The 22057-nt window shown below is 36.9% G+C and overlaps 1 protein-coding gene across 4 annotated transcripts in view; it reads right to left on the bottom strand.

Annotated features, from left to right (window-relative positions):
- Positions 1-252: 252 nt before the first annotated feature.
- Positions 253-22057, bottom strand: part of TRA2A (transformer 2 alpha homolog (Drosophila)) — a 27261-nt gene continuing 5456 nt past the window's right edge. The window contains exons 1-9 of one of the 4 annotated variants that reach the window (XM_010577603.1): positions 20418-22010; positions 18041-18352; positions 17629-17762; positions 15856-16027; positions 12591-12779; positions 2839-2954; positions 2209-2316; positions 1430-1497; positions 253-1237 (exon numbers count right to left, since the gene is read on the bottom strand). In XM_010577603.1, coding sequence (XP_010575905.1) covers positions 1227-1237; positions 1430-1497; positions 2209-2316; positions 2839-2954; positions 12591-12779; positions 15856-15888 — 525 coding nt within the window. In that variant the 5' untranslated portion in view covers positions 15889-16027; positions 17629-17762; positions 18041-18352; positions 20418-22010 and the 3' untranslated portion in view covers positions 253-1226. Of the gene's footprint in view, positions 1238-1429; positions 1498-2208; positions 2317-2838; positions 2955-12590; positions 12780-15855; positions 16028-17628; positions 17763-18040; positions 18353-20417; positions 22011-22057 lie in introns of those variants that run through there. The other 3 variants (XM_010577602.1, XM_010577600.1, XM_010577601.1) reach the window with 3 other exon arrangements.

The following is a 22057-nucleotide window of genomic DNA, read 5'->3' as shown; positions in this document are numbered from 1 at the left end:
AGTCAATAGTGTTTTTCTCCTTAAACCACCTCACCACGACTCCAGCAAGTGCCAAAGATGGCACAAGAGAAAGCTGGGTTACCCACTCTGCTCAGCCATCCCACATTACCACATGCTGATTCTCAGGGAAGACAAGGCTCCTGAGAAGACAGATCAATGCTGACTTTATTATACATACAGCAATACCAAGTCTTGTTTAACCTATATTCCAAGGTGACACAAAATGCAGAACAAAAGACAAGAAACCACATCTCAGTGGAATCAACTTTTATTGAGGGGAAAAAAGGTTTACATGTAGTTGTAGGTTTTTCCATCCATACTTTCAAAACTCCAAAAAGGACTAGAAACAAAACTTGCTTAATCATTATTGCAATACCAAAAAGTTGGTGGGTTTTGTTGTGTTGTTGTTTTTTTTTTTAATGAACAGCAAATTATATAACTAATTGCTATGTTCAATAAATATTTTTATTCCTGCACCGATTAAGGGGAAATATTCAAACAAGTACAATAAAAACCCCAGGATTTTTACAATTTTAACTTCAAATGTTATCCACTGTGTAGCAATCCAGAAACTTTATCTATAAAACACAGCCTTAACTGAGTGTACAAGGATCTATTTTCCCAGTCAAAAACCAAATTTTGCTCTAGCTCAAAGAGTCTACACTCAAAGCAACTACCTGACAAAAAAAAAAAAAAAAAATCCTCTGGTTCATGACTATCTAAGTAAATTTGTCATTACAGAAAAGGCTCAAAGTCATTACTTGTTTATCAAAGTAATAGGTAAACATTTTAACAGAAAGATTAACGAGTTACTTGGAAATGCAGGTTTATATCAAAGTATCTTGAGTGTGTATACTACGTATGACATGCAAGCTTTAAAAATAACAATGCTCTCTTCTGATTAGTCAGGAGTCCAATTGTTTAAAAAACAAAATAGGAATGACTTCCAAAATGTATCAGCACTTTGGGTTCTCTATTTCATTTTGCTTAAGATGTTTTACTACACAAAAACTACAACAATTACAATATTTAAGAGTATTAGAATAAGGAGGGATGGAAAACAGGAATACTTCAACTGAAAAAATGTATATTCTAAATGAACCAAAGATTTGTAAAAGAGCTGGATGGAGGACAAGGAAGGGAGGGTGGGAGGGAGAGCAGTAGGGAAGCTAAGATCTGAGCTTTGTATTTAAAAATCATGTCCTCAACTGTAACTCTTCTGATCTTCAGTAGCGCCCTGGGGGGGAAGGAAAAAAAAAAAAAAAAAAAAAAGACAACACAATTACTATAAACTAATTGTACACACATCTCAACTTTAATGTGCCCAGCTTTTTTGCTTTCACATTCAGAATTTCTATTGATCGATTAGTACTAGGTACAACGTGGTTTAAGACAGCCAGATTCTATTTATTCACTTGTATTTACTTACTTGGACTATAGGAACGGGATCTTGATCGTGATCGGTATCGACTATAATAAGGCGATGGTGATCGTCTCCTTTAAAGGCAATTAAAAAAGAAACCCAACAACATCCATTATGAAAGAAGCCTTATTCACATCACTTCTACAGAACAGAACTATTTCCTTAGCACTGAAAGACTTGGCCTGCATGAATGATTTCAGCTTTATTTGGCCGTGGCTTACAGTTTTAACAAATGCTTTTATATTTCTCTATTTGATGTGTTTAAAACTGCAAGATATTCCCAGACAAAGAATTTAATAAACTCTCACTAGCCTTTCAAACACATTAAGTGCTTTTCCACATGCCTACAATTCTTGTTGAACAACATTCTCTGAAACTAGATAACTTTCAAAACAGTGAGATGCTTATGAAATGTCAAGCATTAAAAATCCCATCTACAAATAACCCCTTTTTAATCAGCACTGTGTATCAGCTGTCCTTCGTTCTATATACAGCATGGAAAAATGAGTTCCTTTTCTATCTGTCCACTAGATTCATAGGGCACATACTCTACCTCCTTCAGGTAGCAACATTAACCCCTTGCCCAACTGTTTACTGTATAACTGAATTACATTAACACTGAATATTACGACTACTTTTATCCCACTAAACCTAATGTAGTGCAGCTTTAACACATAGCAAGCATGTATGCAGAATCTTGTGGCAAACTGAGTAACATTTCTGCCACCTAACTTTTCAGTTTTTCCAGTAAGTCCACTACTCCTACAGAAATAAAAATTAGGTACCTGTATCTGTAGTCATATTCTTCATATCTGTCATATCCTCTGTCATACCCCCTATCATAATATGAGTCACGGCGACGACCTGCTCCACCGCCACCACCTCCTCCACTGCTATTAGGAAAAAAGCAAAAAAAATTACTTCAGATATCTACTCTTCATCTTGATTTAATTATTTAAAAGCTTTTTTTAAGTGTTCTTGTAAATCAGACACTTAAAGACTATGCCATGAAAAAAATCTAACAATGAAACGTTTAAAGAAAAACACCTTCAAAAAACCCCAGAAAACCCACCAGGGATTTGAGCCTAATTCCCATCAAAATCAAAGGTAAATGAGCACCTTAGTACTTCAGTAAGCTAAGCGTACATTAACCAACCGTGCTGAGTACGTGTTTTTTAAAAATAACTCCTTCAGTATTTTTAAATAAAGATACAATATACTATTAAATCCTACTGTATGTAGTGTATGTGAACCACAGTAACACATTCTTTATATTAATAACTTTGTGATAAAATACAATTGGCATAACTCTAAAATTTCAAAAAGGTATCTGTAGCAGTATTTCTTCAACCAGATTCCAAACATCCAGTTTAAATCTATCTGAGTCCCATTACAGGAAATGAATGAATCCTTACTGCGTTGGCCTGCCCATGTAGATGCCTGGGGTGGGTGTATGTGCTCTCTTGGTGATTGAATAATCCACCCGAATCCTCCTGCCATCCAGCTCCATACCGTTTGCATGCTCCATTGCCTGCAGGAGAGACAAGGAACAGGGACATGAAACCTGCAACCTATGGGTAACTATGGATGGCTATGCACAAAACACATTATTTTCCATCATAAAAACAAACCCTGAACTTGTTTTATTTAGACTGGTTACTAGTGCCCCACTGTGGCGAATGGCTCATCTCTGTCCCCTGGCCTGTTTGCCGGCAGTGTTACAGGACTGCGCTGGGGTGCCAGAGTAATGTGACACGCAATTCCTTCTTAAGACAGCACGGTGCTAACCACTAACATTTTCCCTAGAGTTTGTCTTCTACCCATCAGAAAGGTAAACTGAAAGACAAAACAGCTTTTTCTGAAAACTGCATCTTTCCTACCGCCGTCTCTGACCCAGAGGGGACGGGCGGATTCAAAAGCTGTGCAAAACAGTGGCTTCCTGTAGGGTGCATATGGCCGGATTACTGCTAGTCGGCTGCCATTTCATGCTCTCCCAGCCTCCTGCCATCTCCCTTACAAGGACCTACTCCAGCAGAGCTTAGTAAAATGGCGGGTTCAGCCTACATGGATACCTAATTACAACCTTCCTCCCCACTCACTCTCACAATAGCAGCTCACTAAAGCGATACACATAAGGGTCCGCGCTTGAGAAGCCTGTGCCTTCAGACCCGCCGGCAGCCCGAGCACACACTCACTGGGTGTTCTAGCCCCTGCTTCTCTAGTCTTTGAGAATCAATACAATGGCCTTTCACAAACTCAGAATCATGAAAATAGTTTTTCAAAGGAGCACAGTGTACTTTCGAGAATTAATTCATGCAACAGTAACTTAAAAAAACCAACCAAACAAAAACAAACCCACAACCTTAAGAATTTAACAATCAGTTAATGCTGAACTTAAAAGCTATTAAAGTTTACAAAGCAATTTTTTTTTTGATCCCTTCATCAGGTCTTCTAGGATCTCTGAAATACTAGTGCACACCACTTAGTTCATGACACTAAGCACAGCACATAACATTATTTTTATTTTTCATGTATGGAGAAGTGACACTGTTACAATCTTGAGTAATCACTTTGCTATTATTTAACTGTGAGGAACAATACACAACCTCAAAAAATGAAGGTGCCTCTAAGTAGAGCATTTCCCCCCCCCCCCTCTTTTTTTAAACAATGAAACAAACAACTATTCAGAAACGTAACTTTTTGCAGCTCTCTAACAAGAACCTTATTGAATTAACACACAAGTTATAGAGGAAACAAAAATCTGACACCCATGCGATTTAACTGTGATGTCCCCAAAGGGGAAGCGACTGAATTATCACTAACCTCTTTACACTTCGTTTGTGTTTTAATAATGCTGTTTATAACTATACTATATCGCCACCTAGTGAGTTCTGTTCCCATACAAAAAAATTAACAACTACATTTAGCCAACTGCAAGGCAGAGCCAAAGTGCATTTCAAGTCTTTCAACATACACTAAAGTATGTTTTGTGAATAAAACATGATCATTAGCTTTAGCTTCCTAGCCTTGAGACTTTTTTTTTTTTGAAGTCTTGTTCCACAAGGATGATCTAAATTAAAATAAATCTGTGCACACATCCTAGGAATTAATGTGTGCACAAACCTAAAAATGAATGCTGCAAATAGCTTGCTGAAAAATTAGCTTCATGATGAAAAGCATCTTTCTGGAAATGCAGCAATATACCAGTTATCTTGAAAGGTAGGGAATTTTCTGCCTCATGGCATTTTCATGTCTGATCAACAACCTGCAGAGTAATAAGCTTAGCTAACAAGAAGCCACCTCAAATCCAGAACATCTGGCACATGTATCTATCTTAGTTAAAAGAACAAACACCTCTTTTAAGAGAAAGAGTTCTTTGACATAGGGAGCAGTACAGAGAAGAGCAACGTACCAGCAAGACAGATGAAGAGTGAATTTTAAGACATGACTGTTTGTTTTGGAAGTACCAAGAAATGTGTTACGTTTCAGTGGATAGTTCATAGTTACCAGTCTGCATGAAACACACATCCTGGTCACAATGTCTAATGACCTACACAATATTAAAATTTTAATTTTCTTAGTTTTCAACAGCTGCCAGCAACAACTGCCAACTAAAAAATTTAAAATAATCAAAATCTTTAATAGATATACAGACATAACAAAGACTTTTACAGTTTTGACTGCATTCCCCAAATGCAGAAAAGCCAAAACCTACAGTAAGCCATTATGAATCCAACAATAACTGATAGTATGTATCACTCACATTCAGTCATTAGCAACTGGAAATTCCTTCCAAAGATCTTTTCAAATTCTCTGCATCATTCTTAATGTGCACATCTCAAGTTTTTGAAACAAAATACTTAAGCTGACAGTATTAACTAACAACTGCTGCAATATGACTAAAAACCCTATTTGAAAACTTGGTTTCAGACAAGTGATACAACAGTATTTATTTTCTGCAAAGGCTGTAAAACATGCTGGTGATTCTAATTACTGACATTTTTGTGTTTTCATTAGAATTAAAAGTTTATAATAAAATTTTGGATTTGTCCATTTTATTAGACTAGCTTGTTGTTCAAAACAAATTTCACTTTGCTTTTCTTGCTCATTTTGGGTATGCATGAATGCTGTGTTAAGAACACTTAAATGTCAAAGGGAAAAAAAATTGCACATTCACTCTAACAATGCAGAAGACACTCTCAAATACTGTTTAAGAGATAGAAGGGTATTTTCCAGACCATCAAATGAAACATTTTCAAGAGAAAAAACAAATTATATTGGGATTTAAGACACACAATACCCTCTAGAAGCCTTTAACTGTCAATAGTCCATTTTTATCTCAACCTGGATTTTCCTTCAAACAAGTGAATGTTGCTAAAAGACTTGCATGGCTTTTGCAAGATGACAGTAAGCAAGCAAGCAAACAGGATTCCTATAAACACATACTATTAGTTTTGGTGGCAAATTCTAAGGAAAAATTGACTTTGCAGGCCAGAATACGCATCTATATGTTTAGAGTCAGAAAACAGAAAATGAGGATTGGGAACGGCACATGTAATAATTCGATCTTAGATGACAGTTTTAAACCTACAGCAGCCTATCTATAGTAAGAAAACTGTCGAACACCTTACAGATAATAATTTGAACAAATGAGCAGTTCCCAGACTACAGGATCACAGCCTCCAGTGGCTCAAAACAGTTAGAAAGAAAGCATTAAATTCAACAGATTTCAATTTCATTTGATATTTATTACAGTAAGTGTTGTTATCCTGGTTTCAGCTGGGATGGAGTTGATTGTCTTCCTAGTAGCTGGTACAGTGCTATGGTTTGAGTTCAGTATGAGAAGAATGTTGATAACACACTAATGTTTTCAGTTGGTGCTAAGTAGTGTTTAGTCTAAAGTCAAGGATTTTTCAGCTTCTCATGCCCAGCCAGCAAGATTGCTGGAGGGGCACAAGAAGTTGGCACAGGACACAGCCAGGGCAGCTGACCCAAACTGGCCAAAGGGGTATTCCATACCATGTGACATCACATCTAGTATAGGAACTGGGGGGAGTGGGGTTGGGAGGATCGCCGCTCGGGGACTAACTGGGTGTCAGTCGGCAGGTGGTGAGCAGTTGCCCTCCCTGCGCATCATTTGTACATTCCAGTCCTTTTGCTACTGTTGTCATTTTATTGGTGTTATCATTGTCATTGTTGATTTCTTCTTTTCTGTTCTATTGAACTGTTCTTATCTCAACCCACGGGTTTTACTCCCCCCCCCCCCCCCCCCGATTTTCTCCCCCATCCCACTGGGTGGGTGGGGTGGGGGGAGTGAGTGAGCGAGCAGCTGCGTGGTGCTTAGCTGCTGGCTGGGGTTAAACCATGACAGCTGTCTTGTACATGTATTAGCATTTAGGTGGAGTAAAACAAGTTTTGAAACACTGAACTTTTAATTATATGCACAAACTTACACAGATGACTGATATTAGTTTAGCAATCAAGAATTCACTGAAAGAAATTAAATAATCTTTCAATCTGGATAATGCCACAAAGAGCAGCTTGGACAAGGAAATAACATGGGAAACTTCTGCAACCTGCCCTTTGGTCACTTGGGGAAGGGGAAAAGCAGGTAGAAGGGAGGGAGAAAACTTGACTTGGAAGAGTTAATGTCACAGTTACTTTACATTTCTACTATGGACTTCAAAATACCATTTGCATTGTACAGAAGATCATCAAGTCTTCATTTCAACTGCACCTAACTGCTTTGAATTACTTCAGTAATGTCACATCGAAGTTAGTTACATACAGACTGAATACACTTCAATAGTCAAACAAATAATTTATGTTTGGACTCATTCTGAAAATGTATTTTCATGATATAAAAATAACTATATAAGATACTCTCTTTTTGGGGGGCTTGTCTGTGTCCTGGTTTTGGCTGGGATATAGTTAATTTTCTTTCTACTAGCTGGTACAGTGCTATGTTTTGAGTTCACCATGAGAAGAATGTTGATAACACACTGATGTTTTCAGTTGTTGCCAAGTAATGTTTATACCAAGTCAAGGATTCTTCAGCTTCTCATGCCCAGCCAACAAGAATGCTGGAGGGGCACGGGGAATTGGGAGGGGACACAGCCAGAGCAGCTGACCCAAAGTGGCCAAAGGGTATTCCATACTATGTGACATCATGTCCAGTATATAAACTGGGGGGAGTGGAGCTGCAGGGGGAAACCACTTGCTCAGCAACTAACTGGGCATCATTTGGCGAGTTGTAAGCAACTGCATTGTGCATCACTTGTTTTGTATATTCCAATTCTTTTATTATTACTGTCATTTTATTATTGTTATCATTATTAGTTTCTCCCTTTCTGTTCTATTAAACTGTTCTTATCTCAACCCATGAGTTTTACCTTTTTCTTTTTGATTCTCTCCCCCATCCCACTGGATCGGGGGGAGTGAGTGAGCAGCTGCATGGTGCTTAGTTGCTGGCTGGGGTTAAACCATGACAGTTTGTTTGTTTTTTTACCTGAAGTGCTTCCCATATTCTATTTAATACCACAAATAAAAACAATCTCCACTGTATCACAGGTACAGCATAGGATGAACAGACATAATAGATTAGCTTTTCTCCCCCCAGTACACCGATATCAATAGTTCAGGTCTAGATTTAAATGAGGACATCTGAAAGGACATTCTGAAAAAAAAAAATATTAAAAATCTGACAGGATGAAAAAAAGAAATTAAGAAACCCAGCTTTTTACACTTACTGCAGTTTGCCAAGTTGAATTCAAGTGTCCTTTTCACCTTTGAACAAGAGTCAATTTATATTGTGTAGTTCAAGGTTTTATTTTTTAAAATATTACTAGAATTATTGTCAATGATAATTTTTAATATATAATTTTCTGAGCTTAAACATCTATTGATTAAAATGTATTCTCTTTAAAGCATACTTTAAACAGTTTCAGAGTCAAGAAATACAGGATTTTAGAGAACCAGAATGAGTAACTGGATATGTTTCTGCAAGTATTAGCAATTTCATGGTATTTCAGAGACTCCAGAAGTCTGTAACTTGTAATTCCAAACATCTGAGACCTTCTTGTGTTCTTTTCTGGTATATCAAGGGTCCCTTTTGATACCACAAACAATACTTAAAGCATTTCTTTAACAAGCTATGGGATAAGTTTTGGTCAATAATGATGCTTCTAAGCTGGCCTGCTTGTACCACAGATTAAATGTCTTGCAAATTAAAATGATAAACCCTGTTATTATTCCGGTCTTTGGCAACTGAATTATGTTAATATTTCAGTTTGTCTGTATATACTTTATCTTGATTGCTAATGAATACTACTTCAGAAAATGGTTCTGAAAGATGGTCAAAACTGTAAAGAGCATATAACTAGCATTAGAAAACAGAAAATTGAGCATTGCCAACAGCTGCTGTAGCTAATGCTTCTCAGATGAGCTCTTGCTACAGACACAGAGTACATTCACAGTAGCCTCAGTTTAACAAACAAATAATACTTCATATTCTGAGTTACTGAAAAGCTGAATAATGGCATATGAAATCCCTGGTAACTGTAGTAAGAATCATCTCCCTAGAACAGCCAGCACTTTTTACTCATAATCCTCTCAATTTATTGTTAACCCTGAGATAATCAATCCCCCCACCCAACTTTTTTTTTCCCCTCATCCTAGTACATAAAAGTTTGTGTTCCCCTAAACAGAGGAAGAAAATCCTAATGTGATGGGCAGGTGAATATCCTCTATAATTTAGCAAAAATATTGCAGAACTGCAATATTAAAACACTGGCTCAGTGCCAGTGTTGCCAGTACCAAGAACTATATAAGAAAGAATGCCAATCTTGAGAAACAGGTCTTCAACAGATGTTTATAGATCTTGCCCTTTGCCTATCATTGCATATGTGGTTCTGAAGACTTAGCAGAAGGGTGGCTAACATAAGAACAAGACACTGCAACGCACAAGGCAAAAAAGCAACACCAAATATTACTTAGAAAAGTTTTGTGTTGGGTTTTTTTGTTTTTTTTTTTTTTTTTTAAAAAACAACAACATAACTTCACAAAAAATGAACACCACTACACCCATAAGTCCTAAGAGAGAATACCCTTTCTTCTAGAAAAAGGTAGATAATAACATAAGCTTTTCAAATAGGCTTTGAACAAGAACACTGAACATTAGCACAGCAAACCTTCAGGTTTTCTAGACAAACCACCACCAATCCTCAACATTTATTGTCTGTTATCACACTTTGAACTAAAGCCAGTGTCCATGAGCATCTTCAATATGGGTCAGAATGTTAGTCTAGTCAAGTGCCATCTTGCAAACACTAGACCACTGCAATAAAGACATTTGACGGAAAAGGAACCTTCTGTCAGACCATAAAGTTTCATCTCAATCTCAGTAGAGTTTCAGAGTAGAAGAGATTCCATGAGAAATCTCCTTTAGAATGGATACATGCATCCAACATTTCTTTCCCAGTCCTGTTAAGGTGGAATGACTGAAGCTACTGTGATGCTCTGACAGCTGCTCTACCTAGTAATTATCAAAAGCTAAACCTCTGCCCCTCTTTATAACCAAAAGAATCAAAGAGCTAAAGACAAGGCTGCTATGCTGTCATAATGTGAAGTTCTGAAAGTCTAAAACAGCTTAAGTGAAAATAAGCTTTACTACTGCCCCTTTAAGTATCACCTTTAAGAAATGCTATTTTACATTGTCTATGGATTTCCACAACATTGAGCTAGTTGACAATTCAAAATGTCTCTACCACCATATGGAACTAGAAACATTGCATCTCTAACCAGTGACGACAAAGATCCTGACGTATTTCAGCTGCAACAGAATCCATACAATACTGATACTGACCTACCTTAAACGAAGTTATGAAAGTTTAAATATAACTACTCATAATTCATTTGGTGTCAAATTTAATATTAACAGTGTTTGACAACATGTCAGCTGAGAGGCTTCCCCGTGTTACCTCTCTTGAAAGGACAATAGTGAAGATGATGGGAAATCCTCATTTTTCTGTGAAGTTCTACACATTTAATCCATCTATGACTGCTTTAAAAAGGCTGGAATTTAGTTCAGTATCTCATCTAGAGTTTTATATTCTCTTTATATGGATGCTTAGGGTGTTGAGGGTTTTGAGGTTTTGTTTGGGGTGGGGGTTTTTTTTGTTTGTTTAGGAGCAAAGGTTTACTCAGAACAAAAGTAATTCAAGTGTCATTGCTTTTATGCATGCTCAATTTTTCATATTTGACCTATCTTCCACACAGAGAACTACTTCATGTCCTTCCGTGTTCTTCTACAGGGCCTGTCACAGAGTTTCACACCTATAGCTACATCCCCTTTTTCTACACTAGCTGCCACTTATTGCCATTTTCAAATCTGTCCTCAAGCCCCATGAAATAAGTCAAATAAAAAAAGTTTTTCTTATGTCCTTTTTTCCAAAGGATTTCAGTTATGTAAATTCCAAGTGTTGGGAGGTTTTGTATCCTTTCCCCCTCTACCCGCACTAGCCTGCTGGGGAGAAAAAAAAAGGGGGTTAATTACATTCCCAATTATTTCAGTTCCTGCTCAAGGTGCTCATCTTTATTTCTGTATTTCTGACTGCAAGTAACATCCCCCCCCCTTTTTTCCCCCCTTGCATTCCAGTTTTGTAGTATCTGCCAAACCAGCTTTATACTAAACAAATTATTTCATGCTATTTACACGGAACATTTTAAGAAATGTGTGGTGTCATGCATGACCACTGCCCACGGCAACTAGGAAAAAACCCTACTTCCACAGACGTGTCTGTTTTACAACTTCATAAGACTGGCACATGAACGTGACAAGAAATACCATGCAAATATTTTGGATGTTAAATGTTCTACGAAACAGTTACATTTTCAAAATCCCACTTAACTCAGAGTGCAAAGAAATACAAGGTTAAAAGTTAGAAGGGAATAGGCCACTGAAGATGGATATACAGCCATCCACCCCATTAACTCCTCTCTCAACATGTCCAAGTGGTAGTAGGAAGACACAGAAGGGACACTAAAGAAAGTTTTGTCCTTTTACTTACCTGTATAACCTGCAACAACCACACATATATACATCTACAAACCCTACTCTTCTCACAAACTGATTCTCTGTTGGATCATACCAGAAATCAAAGATCAAAACTGAGTCTAGTTCAACAAGTTATCCATAAAAGTTTTTTCTTCATTAAAGTATCATCAACTAGCATCAGTTTTCATTTTTCAGCTACTGATAGTAGGTTCCACAGCTGTCACCCTCCCTCCCCTCAATGTTAAGTGAGAAGAGTCATATCCAAGCATTATGAATATACTTATCAAATGTACAAAGAATCAAACAGCAAATCTGAAACATCTGCCCAAGACTATTAATCCATAAGCAAGATGCTTGAAGTCTGTGACTCAGTTTGCCCAAAAGAAAGAGACAATCCCACAGTGAAGGCTTCAAGAAAAAAAAAAATTTTGAAAAGCATGTCTTTACTTTTAATAGCAATTTCATCTACAAATTTCAGTAAATGTAGTAAAGCTCACAGTATCCTTACACAGGTAAAAAAAAAGTACTGCTTACTGTGGTAAACCATAACACAGGCTGCTGTTCATATTATTTGATTCTTTCCTTACAGATCAATTATACTAACAACTCAGCCCAGTTGTAAACAGCTATCCATATAACTAGCAATGTCATTGACCAAGGCACAAATTAAGACAAACCTCACTACTTTTCAAATGCACGATGACATGCTTTTAGAGAAGAAAATGGAAAGAGAATCTTCAGAATTTTGATAGAGAAAACTACTTTGAAAAGTTAACTTTCAAAATGCTTAAAGAATACTAGGAATCTTCTATGTCTGTCTAAAGATTTACTTTCATTTTGAAGTAACAGACTAAAATCAAAGCACAAGGCTCATTAGTGATTCAATACAGACAGCTCATGCTCAAAATTTGCCCAAGCACCTTAACACAGAACTAAAATGCTTTATCTGTTTAAAAGTGCCATGTTATTTGAACAATATTTTTAATTAATCTCACTGCAAGAACCTGCTAATGAATACACACTCAAAAATGTGTTTTGTTTTTTTAACAGAGATATTCATGAAGACAATGCATAAAGAGCACACCTGTTAAAAGTAGTAAAGCATGAATTTACCTCTTTAGAGTCATCAATTCTCTCAAAATAAACGAAAGCAAATCCTCTTGATCGTCCAGTTCGTTGATCATAAACCACATTGACACCAGTCAATGGCCCGTAACGAGAGAAGACTTCACGCAAATCTCTCTCAGTAGTATACAAACTGAGACCAAACACTCCAAGACATGTATTAGGATCTGGATTAGCCTGGTAAGACAAACATTCAACTCCAATTAAGTTTCAAAAAAGCAAGTTATACATTCTTATATCAAAATTTCCCAATTATTAAAAAAAATTAAAAATTTTTAATCTGAGGAAAACGAAACATAGTTTATTACAAAGCTTAACACTTCAGTTATCATTCCAATTGTAAAGTATTTTCGAAAAGCAACTACTTTCATGATTTTTATTTCAGAAAATGGACAAAGATGAACTCATGTTGGTGAAAAACTCAAGTTGATAAAAATTAAGCATTCTGATTAGAGAAAAGCTACAGAATAACAGGAACCTATTTTATCAGTATTTCAGACTTGAATCATCAACAAGCTGCAGACATGACATACAAGTCTATGCTAAGAAAAGGTCAGCCAGCCTGAATTCCCCCCTTCAGCCTTTCTGCACGGCCACCACTAGTGCTAAGGAGTGCACGCTACCTCCAGTTGCACACACTAATGCATTTAGGCTCCTAAGCACAGACAGTTGAACTATAATTTAGCTTCTACCAAAACTTCCTCCCCTCTCAACATTTCCTATCCAACTATATTGAAAGTCAATATTTACATTTGGAAGTTTATCTCTTTCCACTTGTAAACTGGATGAAAATCACCTGCTTCTTTCACCTAGATAGTAAAAAGTGTTGAAGGCCAGTTCTGTGAAACTGTAATCCAAAAGCATGCACACTTTTCTAGAGCAAGACTCTTGATTCTTTAACATGATGTGGGATACAGATCTACTTAACACATTTCACTTCAACTAAAGGAAGTAAAATATGAAATTGTACAATTGTACTCTATTAAGTTCAAAGTTTCTCTATGTGCCCGAGCATCCATCTAATGCCAGTTCCACTGTAAGAATTATTTTGATCAAAATTAACATTTTCTCAGCTTCTGGCACCTGTTATACTAGATACAGCAATTTAAAATGGCAGCAACAGGCATAGGGATTGAATGTTTCTGCTAAAATAGTAACTGGAAGTTGACACAGTTGAAATTTATATTTCAGTTTCAGATTTTCAAAGCCACTGATGCACTGTAATTTATGCCTCAGAGTTTGCCCTTCAGCCCAATTCAAAGAATGAACAGGTTTAGATCTTCTGTCATTTTCTTTTCAGAGCTTTTGTTCAGGAATCCACTGTGAAAATAAGATGCTCAAACTACTCATATATTTGAAGTTTCCTTCCATTTGTCAAAGTACAAACTTTTGTTTCAAGACATGAATCTTCTACAATTCCTTATTGTAGCTGAAGAGCACAACAAAATCTGGCAGTTCATCATTTGAAAGTTTTAATTATACAGGTATACATTTCTTTTTTACTCCATATTTCAACCTATCTGATAATTCAGTGGCATTAACAGCTATATGCCTTATATTACCAAAGCTCTTGTGAGTCTAATGAAATCTTGTCTTTTAAACCATTATTTGGACAAGTCCCTCCACATAGTACGTATCAGTGCTGTCCTTTTTTTACATCCCCCTTACACGTAAACCCTATTACCTTTTCTGAGGCAAGGGAAGTACCGAGAATCAGTCTGCACACCCCAAGTGACAAGTGACAGTTACATCACTACTGGAAGGGCTAAACTGACTGTGGAGGACTAAAAGACAGTTTTTATATTAGGTTTTTGTACTGCCTCCCATCAGTACAGTATGCAAGCTCTCTCTACAAGATCAGAGGTGGCAAAATTGCTACCAATTTTCCTGGTGTCTTTAGGACCTCGCTATTGAAGCGATTCAAATCTGGTTCATTTAAGTTTTCTTTTGACACTGCTAGAACTACTCCTCAGAATTAACGTGAAATTCACTGTGAAAACGACTTTTGTGTTTCACAGAGTCATTTCCAAGGCAAAAAGACTTCTTCACAGAGCAAAATATTCTAATATTTCCTAAAGTAGTGAAGTGGATTAATTCATTTTTCACCAGGAAATCAGCTAACCCTTTTGAAGTTCAGTTATTCCTGCCAATTTTTCAAGACATTAGATTCATATTTACTACATCATGATTACACACTGGCAACAGTCCAAAAAAAGTGTAACTATGAATGTTGCTTCACAACAGCTTAAGCTACTGTACGTTAGCACTGCTGTAGTCTTGCCCTTTTCCACATACTCCTGTCTTCTCCCTCACATTGGTATTATCTAGTCCTGGTGAGCTGCTTCACCAAGGTAAGCCTGCAAAAAAACTATACTCTTTTTGACAGGATTAGTAAAAAATTTGGAGAAACTATATCAGATTAGAATTAAAAGGATAAGAAAAGTACCACAGCCCTCACCAAGGAAGAGGCAGACCTGTATGTAACAGCACTCATTTAGATCAGCCTGAAGTGATGTGGAACAAGAAGCTAAGGCACTGAAACAGATTATAAAGGCAGCAATTGGGAGAAATCTCTCAGAATGAAAAAATGATTAGTATCTCAGATCTTGGTTGGTGTATCTATACTTCCTTCTGCCCATACCGAGATACTTCTCATTTGCATTTCAAGAGGCTTACTGATCCTTTTCATAACCATAAATTTTCTAGTCTATTAAGGTTTACACATTAGCTAGTAGCACATGGGTTTATTTCTTCAAGTTGAACCAAATTAATTACTCAGAGGTATAAAATCACAAGCAACCTTCAACATACTATGCTGTATGTTGTAAACAAACAAACACTTGAGAATTTTCTTCTTTAGATCATCTAGTCAATCTTATCAATACTGTCAGGTTGCAAGCATACACAGAAAAAGTCTCGTTTTTGCAAGGGGTACATATACTTGGAACTGTAACAAAAAGAAAAATCAGAAGGGTTCAACTTCTACAGCAGACAGAAGCAGATGTCAACCCATCTGCACACACTGACTTGCAATGGTACAGTTTTCAATGAATTTCTACAACTGCCCTGCCAGTTGCAGGCCCAAGAAATAAGTGCCCAACTGTTAAGGAGAGAGACTGCTTCCCCACACCTCCCCCCACATTCCCGTATCCTTCAGTGACAAGACAACAGGTCAAATTCAGCCTGCGGGTAACCTGGACTACACTGATGTAAGCAGCAATTGCTTTGTTGATACTCAGCCTTGATGACATACTCTGCTGCCAGTGTGCCTTCTCCTGTTGGACATTGGAGAATGACTACGGCTCCTTCGACGACGGTATTCTGGTGTGTACGATCTGCTTCGAGAACGTCTCCTATGAGAATGAGAATGGGAATGGGATCTGGAACGAGTGTAACGTCTGTGCGAATGTCTTCTGGACCTGGATCTTCAACAAAGAGAAAGCTTTTAGTTAGGTCATATGCACACAACATATTGAATTGTAAGCCTCACATTTCCTAGGGAAAAATCTTTTTTTAGAGGCTCTCTACAATTAAAATAGTTAAGTTTCTCCTATCTTGCACATCTAAAGATTGCACGGATCTCTAATAACCTGCTTGGTACCATCATTTTTAACTCTGTAAGAGTGCTTCTGGCATACAATGAAGATTATACACATGACAGTTTTCGGGAAGTTCAAAGTTTTGACTTTTATCAGCTTGACTGCACATGTAACTAACACTTGCATGATGATACAGAAACCAGATATGCCACGCTGTAAAACACTGTCTTGGCTGAAAAATGGAAAGATCTAGCAGCACTGCAGTATCTACAAATGAAGTTCACCTAGGCTTGAAAATTATTCAAGACGGAAAAACCACCTGCTTAACTCCTCAAGCATTTCTTTGCAGTCATCTAGCCAATGATAAGCACAGTTCTAAACAGGCATCATCCCATCAAAGCTGCATGATTTCATATGGGCATTATATCCTAACAACAGGTAGTTAGTTATCTGGCTAAACATTGCAAGAAGAGAAGCTATGACATTAGGCTGAACTTTGGGAATTCAGAGCACAGTAACTTTTTTTCGGCTGCCCTGGTATAAAGTGTATAATAGGGAAGATAGATTACTGATCTCTCCCAAGAACTGGGGAGGAGGAGCAACATAATACCATGCAATTCCTCTTCCCCCTCCAGAGCTACAAATGCTGTTTTCTGGTTTCTCTCTCCATTGATGAAAGAAGGATTCAGTAGCTCTCCCCATTTTCACCAGTATAACGGTACAAGGGAAGAGAGAACATAGGTAGTACAAGCCAGGTAATATTTATGACAACTTTGGAGAAAAAAAGACAGACATTCCTCCTGTGTTCTGAGCAAGGTCTCTCAGAACAGAGCACTCTGCACACACGTGCTTGGGGTAGAAAAGGACAGAGAAGAAACGTGCAGCATCGAAAAATGAATTTACATCTTAAAGTTCCCATAAATTTAGAAGCTATCCATGCCCAATATAAGCTGTAGGTTTTGGATTTTGTTTTTAAAGCCTCCAATGAAGGAATGTCAAGAACTTCCCCAAGTAGCATCTTCCAACATTTCCAGCAGTTACACAGCTTACTCCTTTTATCTAACCCAGACTACCTTGCTGCAATTCTCACCTGACTTTTCTTTGTTTCCCTAAAGGAGAAGTCCACACAAGAGTTTCCCCCCAAAAGACTTTGTGGGAAGGAGGCAGGAGCTTTTACAGAATTGACATGTAATCCCTTCTCTCTCTTCTGGAAGAGATAAACCTACAAATTTTAGTTGTGATTTCTACATTAGTTCTTCTATTTATATTACTTTCTCTATTCATATCCATGCTTTATTACTTATGGAATCTTTCCCCAACTTTGTCCACCTATATAACCACTAACATGGAAATTAACATAGCCCTGTTAATACACCCCAGAAGGTTTAAAATTTTTACAACAAGGGGAGAAGAAATCTCATCAATGTACCAAAAGAACAGGCATAAGCAGTAACACCGAATTAACACGAACAACTTCCTGGACATACCTTGATTTTGACCTTGACCTAGAGTGCGATTCAGAATGTTTGGAAGCCCTCGATGGACTGCGAGATCCTGACCTGCTCTCCGATTTTACACGAGCAGGACTCCCAGCTGGAGATTTTGACTGGGAGCGAGACTCCTAACAAAAAAGACAGTATTAAAAATGGTATTGGTTGTATAAATGCCTAACTCCTAACATTTAAAGTACAGAATTCTATTACATTGATTGCTCCTGAAAAACAAATGGTTAGGCAATACCCTCCAAAACAAATTTCATTTTGCTAACCCACTGTTAATATTGTATGCTTTCCTCAAATAGGTCCCTGCTTGAACCAGATCACCAATTCTCTATTAACTAAGTAATCATGCAAATTCATCTACAACTTGATCATACAGACACTGGAACATAAACCATACATTTACTTAACCTAGGACCCATTCATTCTTCCAGATTCTTTTAATTCTACTTCACTCTTGCTTTCTACTTTTCTTCATTCTTCATTGAGTTTTTCATTTTTCATACTTCGTGTATTCTTCCCCAATTCAAACAATTCCTTATAGCCTTAAAAAAATATTCAAGTGCTTCTATCTGACCAATCTTCTGTTCAATTTTTTCCCCCATTCAATTTTAATTTTCTGATCTTTAATACTTTTCATTAGCCTTCTTTTATCTTGATTTATCTTCCACATTCTTGGAAAAAACTCTTCAATTTCTTCACGAACATTAACCTTAATGGAAAAAGAACATTTAGTATATTTAAGCACGTGGGGATTATAAAACTCTGCTGGAGTTCAGATGTTATCTACCAAATTGAAAAGCCAGCAGGTAAAGTGCAAGAAACTATTTTATAAAACAATTTTTTTTTTTTTAAATATCTTTAAAACTGTATAAGTGTCTACGTTCTAACAATGAGCTTACTGACTTCTCAGTGTTTTACTGTATTTTCAAAGCTACCCTCCTCCCCTTTCATATTTTTTGGTAAGATACACAGATACACTAACAACTAATTAGCACAAATATATTAAAAGTATTGATATCAGTGATTTCCCCCCTAAAATAATAACTATCTCAGTATCGAACATCACAAATTCTACTCCTAAACATTATTACTAAGACACTCTCAGTTCAACAGAATGGCCAAAGATTTCCAGTCAAAACCTATCTATGCACATACTTACTCGCATAATACATGCACATAGATATATGCAACACAAATTATTTTTCTTCCTACTTTTTCTTCCTCATTGTTATCCTGTTTTCCTTGCATACAACTTAAACCATATAAAACAAGATGTATAATAGTACAGTTCAAAGCAATCCAATAAAAGTAGACAGGAGGGTTTTTTTCTTGCATGGTAATGCACACAAGAGAAAAACTAGGAAAACAAGCAAACAAAGAGCAGATAATGATTTCCTCACATTTTATAGTGTACAGCATTTCTAGGGAGCTCAGCTATAAAAAGCTCTACAGAATAGTAAGCTATATACATCTGTAACTTTGCAAAAAATGTGCAAAATTCTTAATGAAAAAAATGCATAGCAAGGCGCTACATTTCATGTTTATTTGCATCATTTCTCCTCCTGCCTGTCCTCACAATGTTTTTCTCCATTTATTTCTTAGTCTGCCTATGTCCAGATTTGCATTTTCTTTTACAGTTAAAACTCTTTGGTACTTTGGGCTGAAGTTCTTTTCAAAGGATGCTGTCCTCACATGTCAAGACTATAAATCCACCGGAAATGGAACCTGAGAGACTCCTTACTACCAAGTATTACAGCTCCACTACCTTTCCCCTTTACCGCAATAAAAAGGACAAGGGATGCATGAAGAATATCACCTATTAGGATGACAGACCTGCCAAACTTATCAATGAAGGCCAAATTCAAAGCTTGGCTATAACATGTGGACCATATAATCAGGTCTGCATTACAGGTTACCCTTATTAAGCTGGCTATCTGCTGATCTAGCTACATGACTTTCACTGAAATGAAAGGATGTATGTGCACTTAAATATTACCAAATTTTATTTGGTGTTTTTATTTTTACATTTGAAATCTACTGTTCACTATAAAAAATACATTTCCTTTTAGAACCACTAACATGCTTTTTAATCACCTTGCCTGTTTTTGTACTCTTGTTTGACAGCCTCCTTATTTCTTCCCTTTACACTTCAGCCCCTACAACAATTACCAATTTATCTGGGAATTATTTCTACTTCCCTCTCTCGTAAAAGTGATCAACAATATAGAAAAACATTTAATGCGACATCATTCAGATTTAGAAAACATCCTTCAATAAAAAGACAAAGAATTCACTCTCCTCAGTCACTCCTTCATGAGGATACTGTGTTGTCCATACTTTTTACACTTGAAAGATCAATTCTTAAACAACAAGAACTTTGGAAACTTGAACAAAACAAAAACCCCAAAACCAGATACTGCACAATCTAGAGGTGTTGGGAGGTGCCAAAAACACCAAGAACCCAATCACTCCCATACAATGTAAAAGTTAGCTTAGTGTCCTTATCAAGTCAACTGAAGCATGACCGCCCATAGAGTTTCTAAATAGTATCATTTATGAGGATGAATCTGTATTAAGTTGCCAAAAGCAAATGTTACATTTCATGTAGGTCAAGTCTTTTTGGAACTATCTGTTTAAGCCCTTTAGGGGCTTGCATTCACAAACATATGACTTTAAAATTGGAGTGACAGAGGTGACAGGGTAAGTTCTTGCACATTTCAAACTTCCTCAAACAAAGTAACTGTAGATGTATACTGCAGCTAAAGAGAGATTACCTGTTAGCAGTTGCATACTGTGTCTGTCATTGGCAGGCAATTACATCTCATCTTCTGATGCAACATAGATCACCTAGTTATATCTCCTACAGTGCTTCAAAAGGAGAGACTAAGGGAATCACAATAATCTGGAAGAGTTTAAGGACTGAAGGATGATGCTGAAAAAGTACCTAGTAAGATTTATATCAGCAAGACTACAGGCAGGGATTAAGAGATTCAGAGCTTCAAGGAGTCACAAAGGGAGATTTTAAAGAATTTTCCTCCTCTACTTCCTACTATAAGGAAATAATTAGCAAGCTGTATCTTGGTCTGTATCACAGACCAACCCAATTGTTCTGCATAAACAATTTATATTCATTCTGCAATATGAATGAGAAAATTAAAGTTAACATTCTTTCTTACTAAGTCATCTTTAGTGAGAGAAAATAGACACCTCTGTTATCCGAAGCATTAAAATATCTCAATTCTATACTAGTCTTTAAGCAATCTGTACATTCTGATCTTAGCTCTATCGTTATCACAGAAATTAATTTAAATACTGCTTAAGAGAGAAAAGACTAAAATTTCTCTCTGGATCCTCAGCATTTCCTTATCTTTCTGTTCTAAAGATCCTCAGTTATTTCAGGGCCACAGATAAGACTGCATTTCTTAAACTCAGCTTCTTATCCCACAACCATCTCACAAAACAGCATGTATTTTAATGCCTTTGCTTTTATTATGCAACTCTCCAGTCACTACTTTCACCCTTGCAAACTTATAGGCAGATACTCACTGTGACTACGTCAAACTATCTAGATTTGCTGTCACTACAGCCTGTAGTAAAAGACAGTCAGCTAGTCAGCTGATCCTAACATTCTTCAGATCAGACTTGCCTTTCCAAACAAATGCTACATCTGTCAATAACACTTTTCCCAGGGCAAAACTAAAAAAACAAACAAAAACTACACCAAAACCCCCACCTAAAATAATAATTAAAAAAAAATCTCAATCATAACAGCATGCTTCCTCAGAATAAGATCTGGTGGCTTCCTCAAATACATACCAGGAAATGGGTTTAATGATTCACCAAGAAGTGGAACTTGCAGCCAAATAAATTATTGTAGGTACATACAAAATCTAGAGACTGCAGCTTCAGTTACTGTTTCTTTGGATAAGAAGATGCACAGCTAGAAGCATTTAAAGAGAGGACTGTGGAGTATTTTTCGTTTCTACCTTCTCCCTTCCAGAAAGAACAGGGAACAAAGTGGTATGGAAAAGATATCTCCCCTCCCCCCCACCCCACAATACCTCCGGATCACCTAAACCCAGCCATTGAAAAACTATCAACAACTTTAGATGATCCAGCTGAGCAAGACATCAGTCATGTCAATGCACTTCATCCATACTGGTACAACTGTTTAAACCACAGAATTGATGCCAGTTACAGATACTGTTTATCTTCCTCGCATCCTTCAAAAGAAGTGCTACTTTCCAGTATAATTAATTACTATTTTAAAAGCATTCAAAACACTTCTATGCAAAGTAGAATTGCCAAAGTCCTTAAGCATTCTTTCAGTTTTCTACCTATCAAAAATAGGGAATGGTAAAGAACATGGGGGGGGGGGGGGGGGGGGGGGGAGAGAAGTTCATCTTTAAATTGT

This window comes from Haliaeetus leucocephalus, unplaced genomic scaffold, assembly GCF_000737465.1.
Source record: "Haliaeetus leucocephalus isolate CR32 unplaced genomic scaffold, Haliaeetus_leucocephalus-4.0 Scaffold566, whole genome shotgun sequence".
Taxonomy (NCBI): domain Eukaryota; kingdom Metazoa; phylum Chordata; class Aves; order Accipitriformes; family Accipitridae; genus Haliaeetus; species Haliaeetus leucocephalus.
Note: the sequence above shows the minus strand (reverse complement) of the source record. Positions and strands in the feature narration are given on the sequence as shown.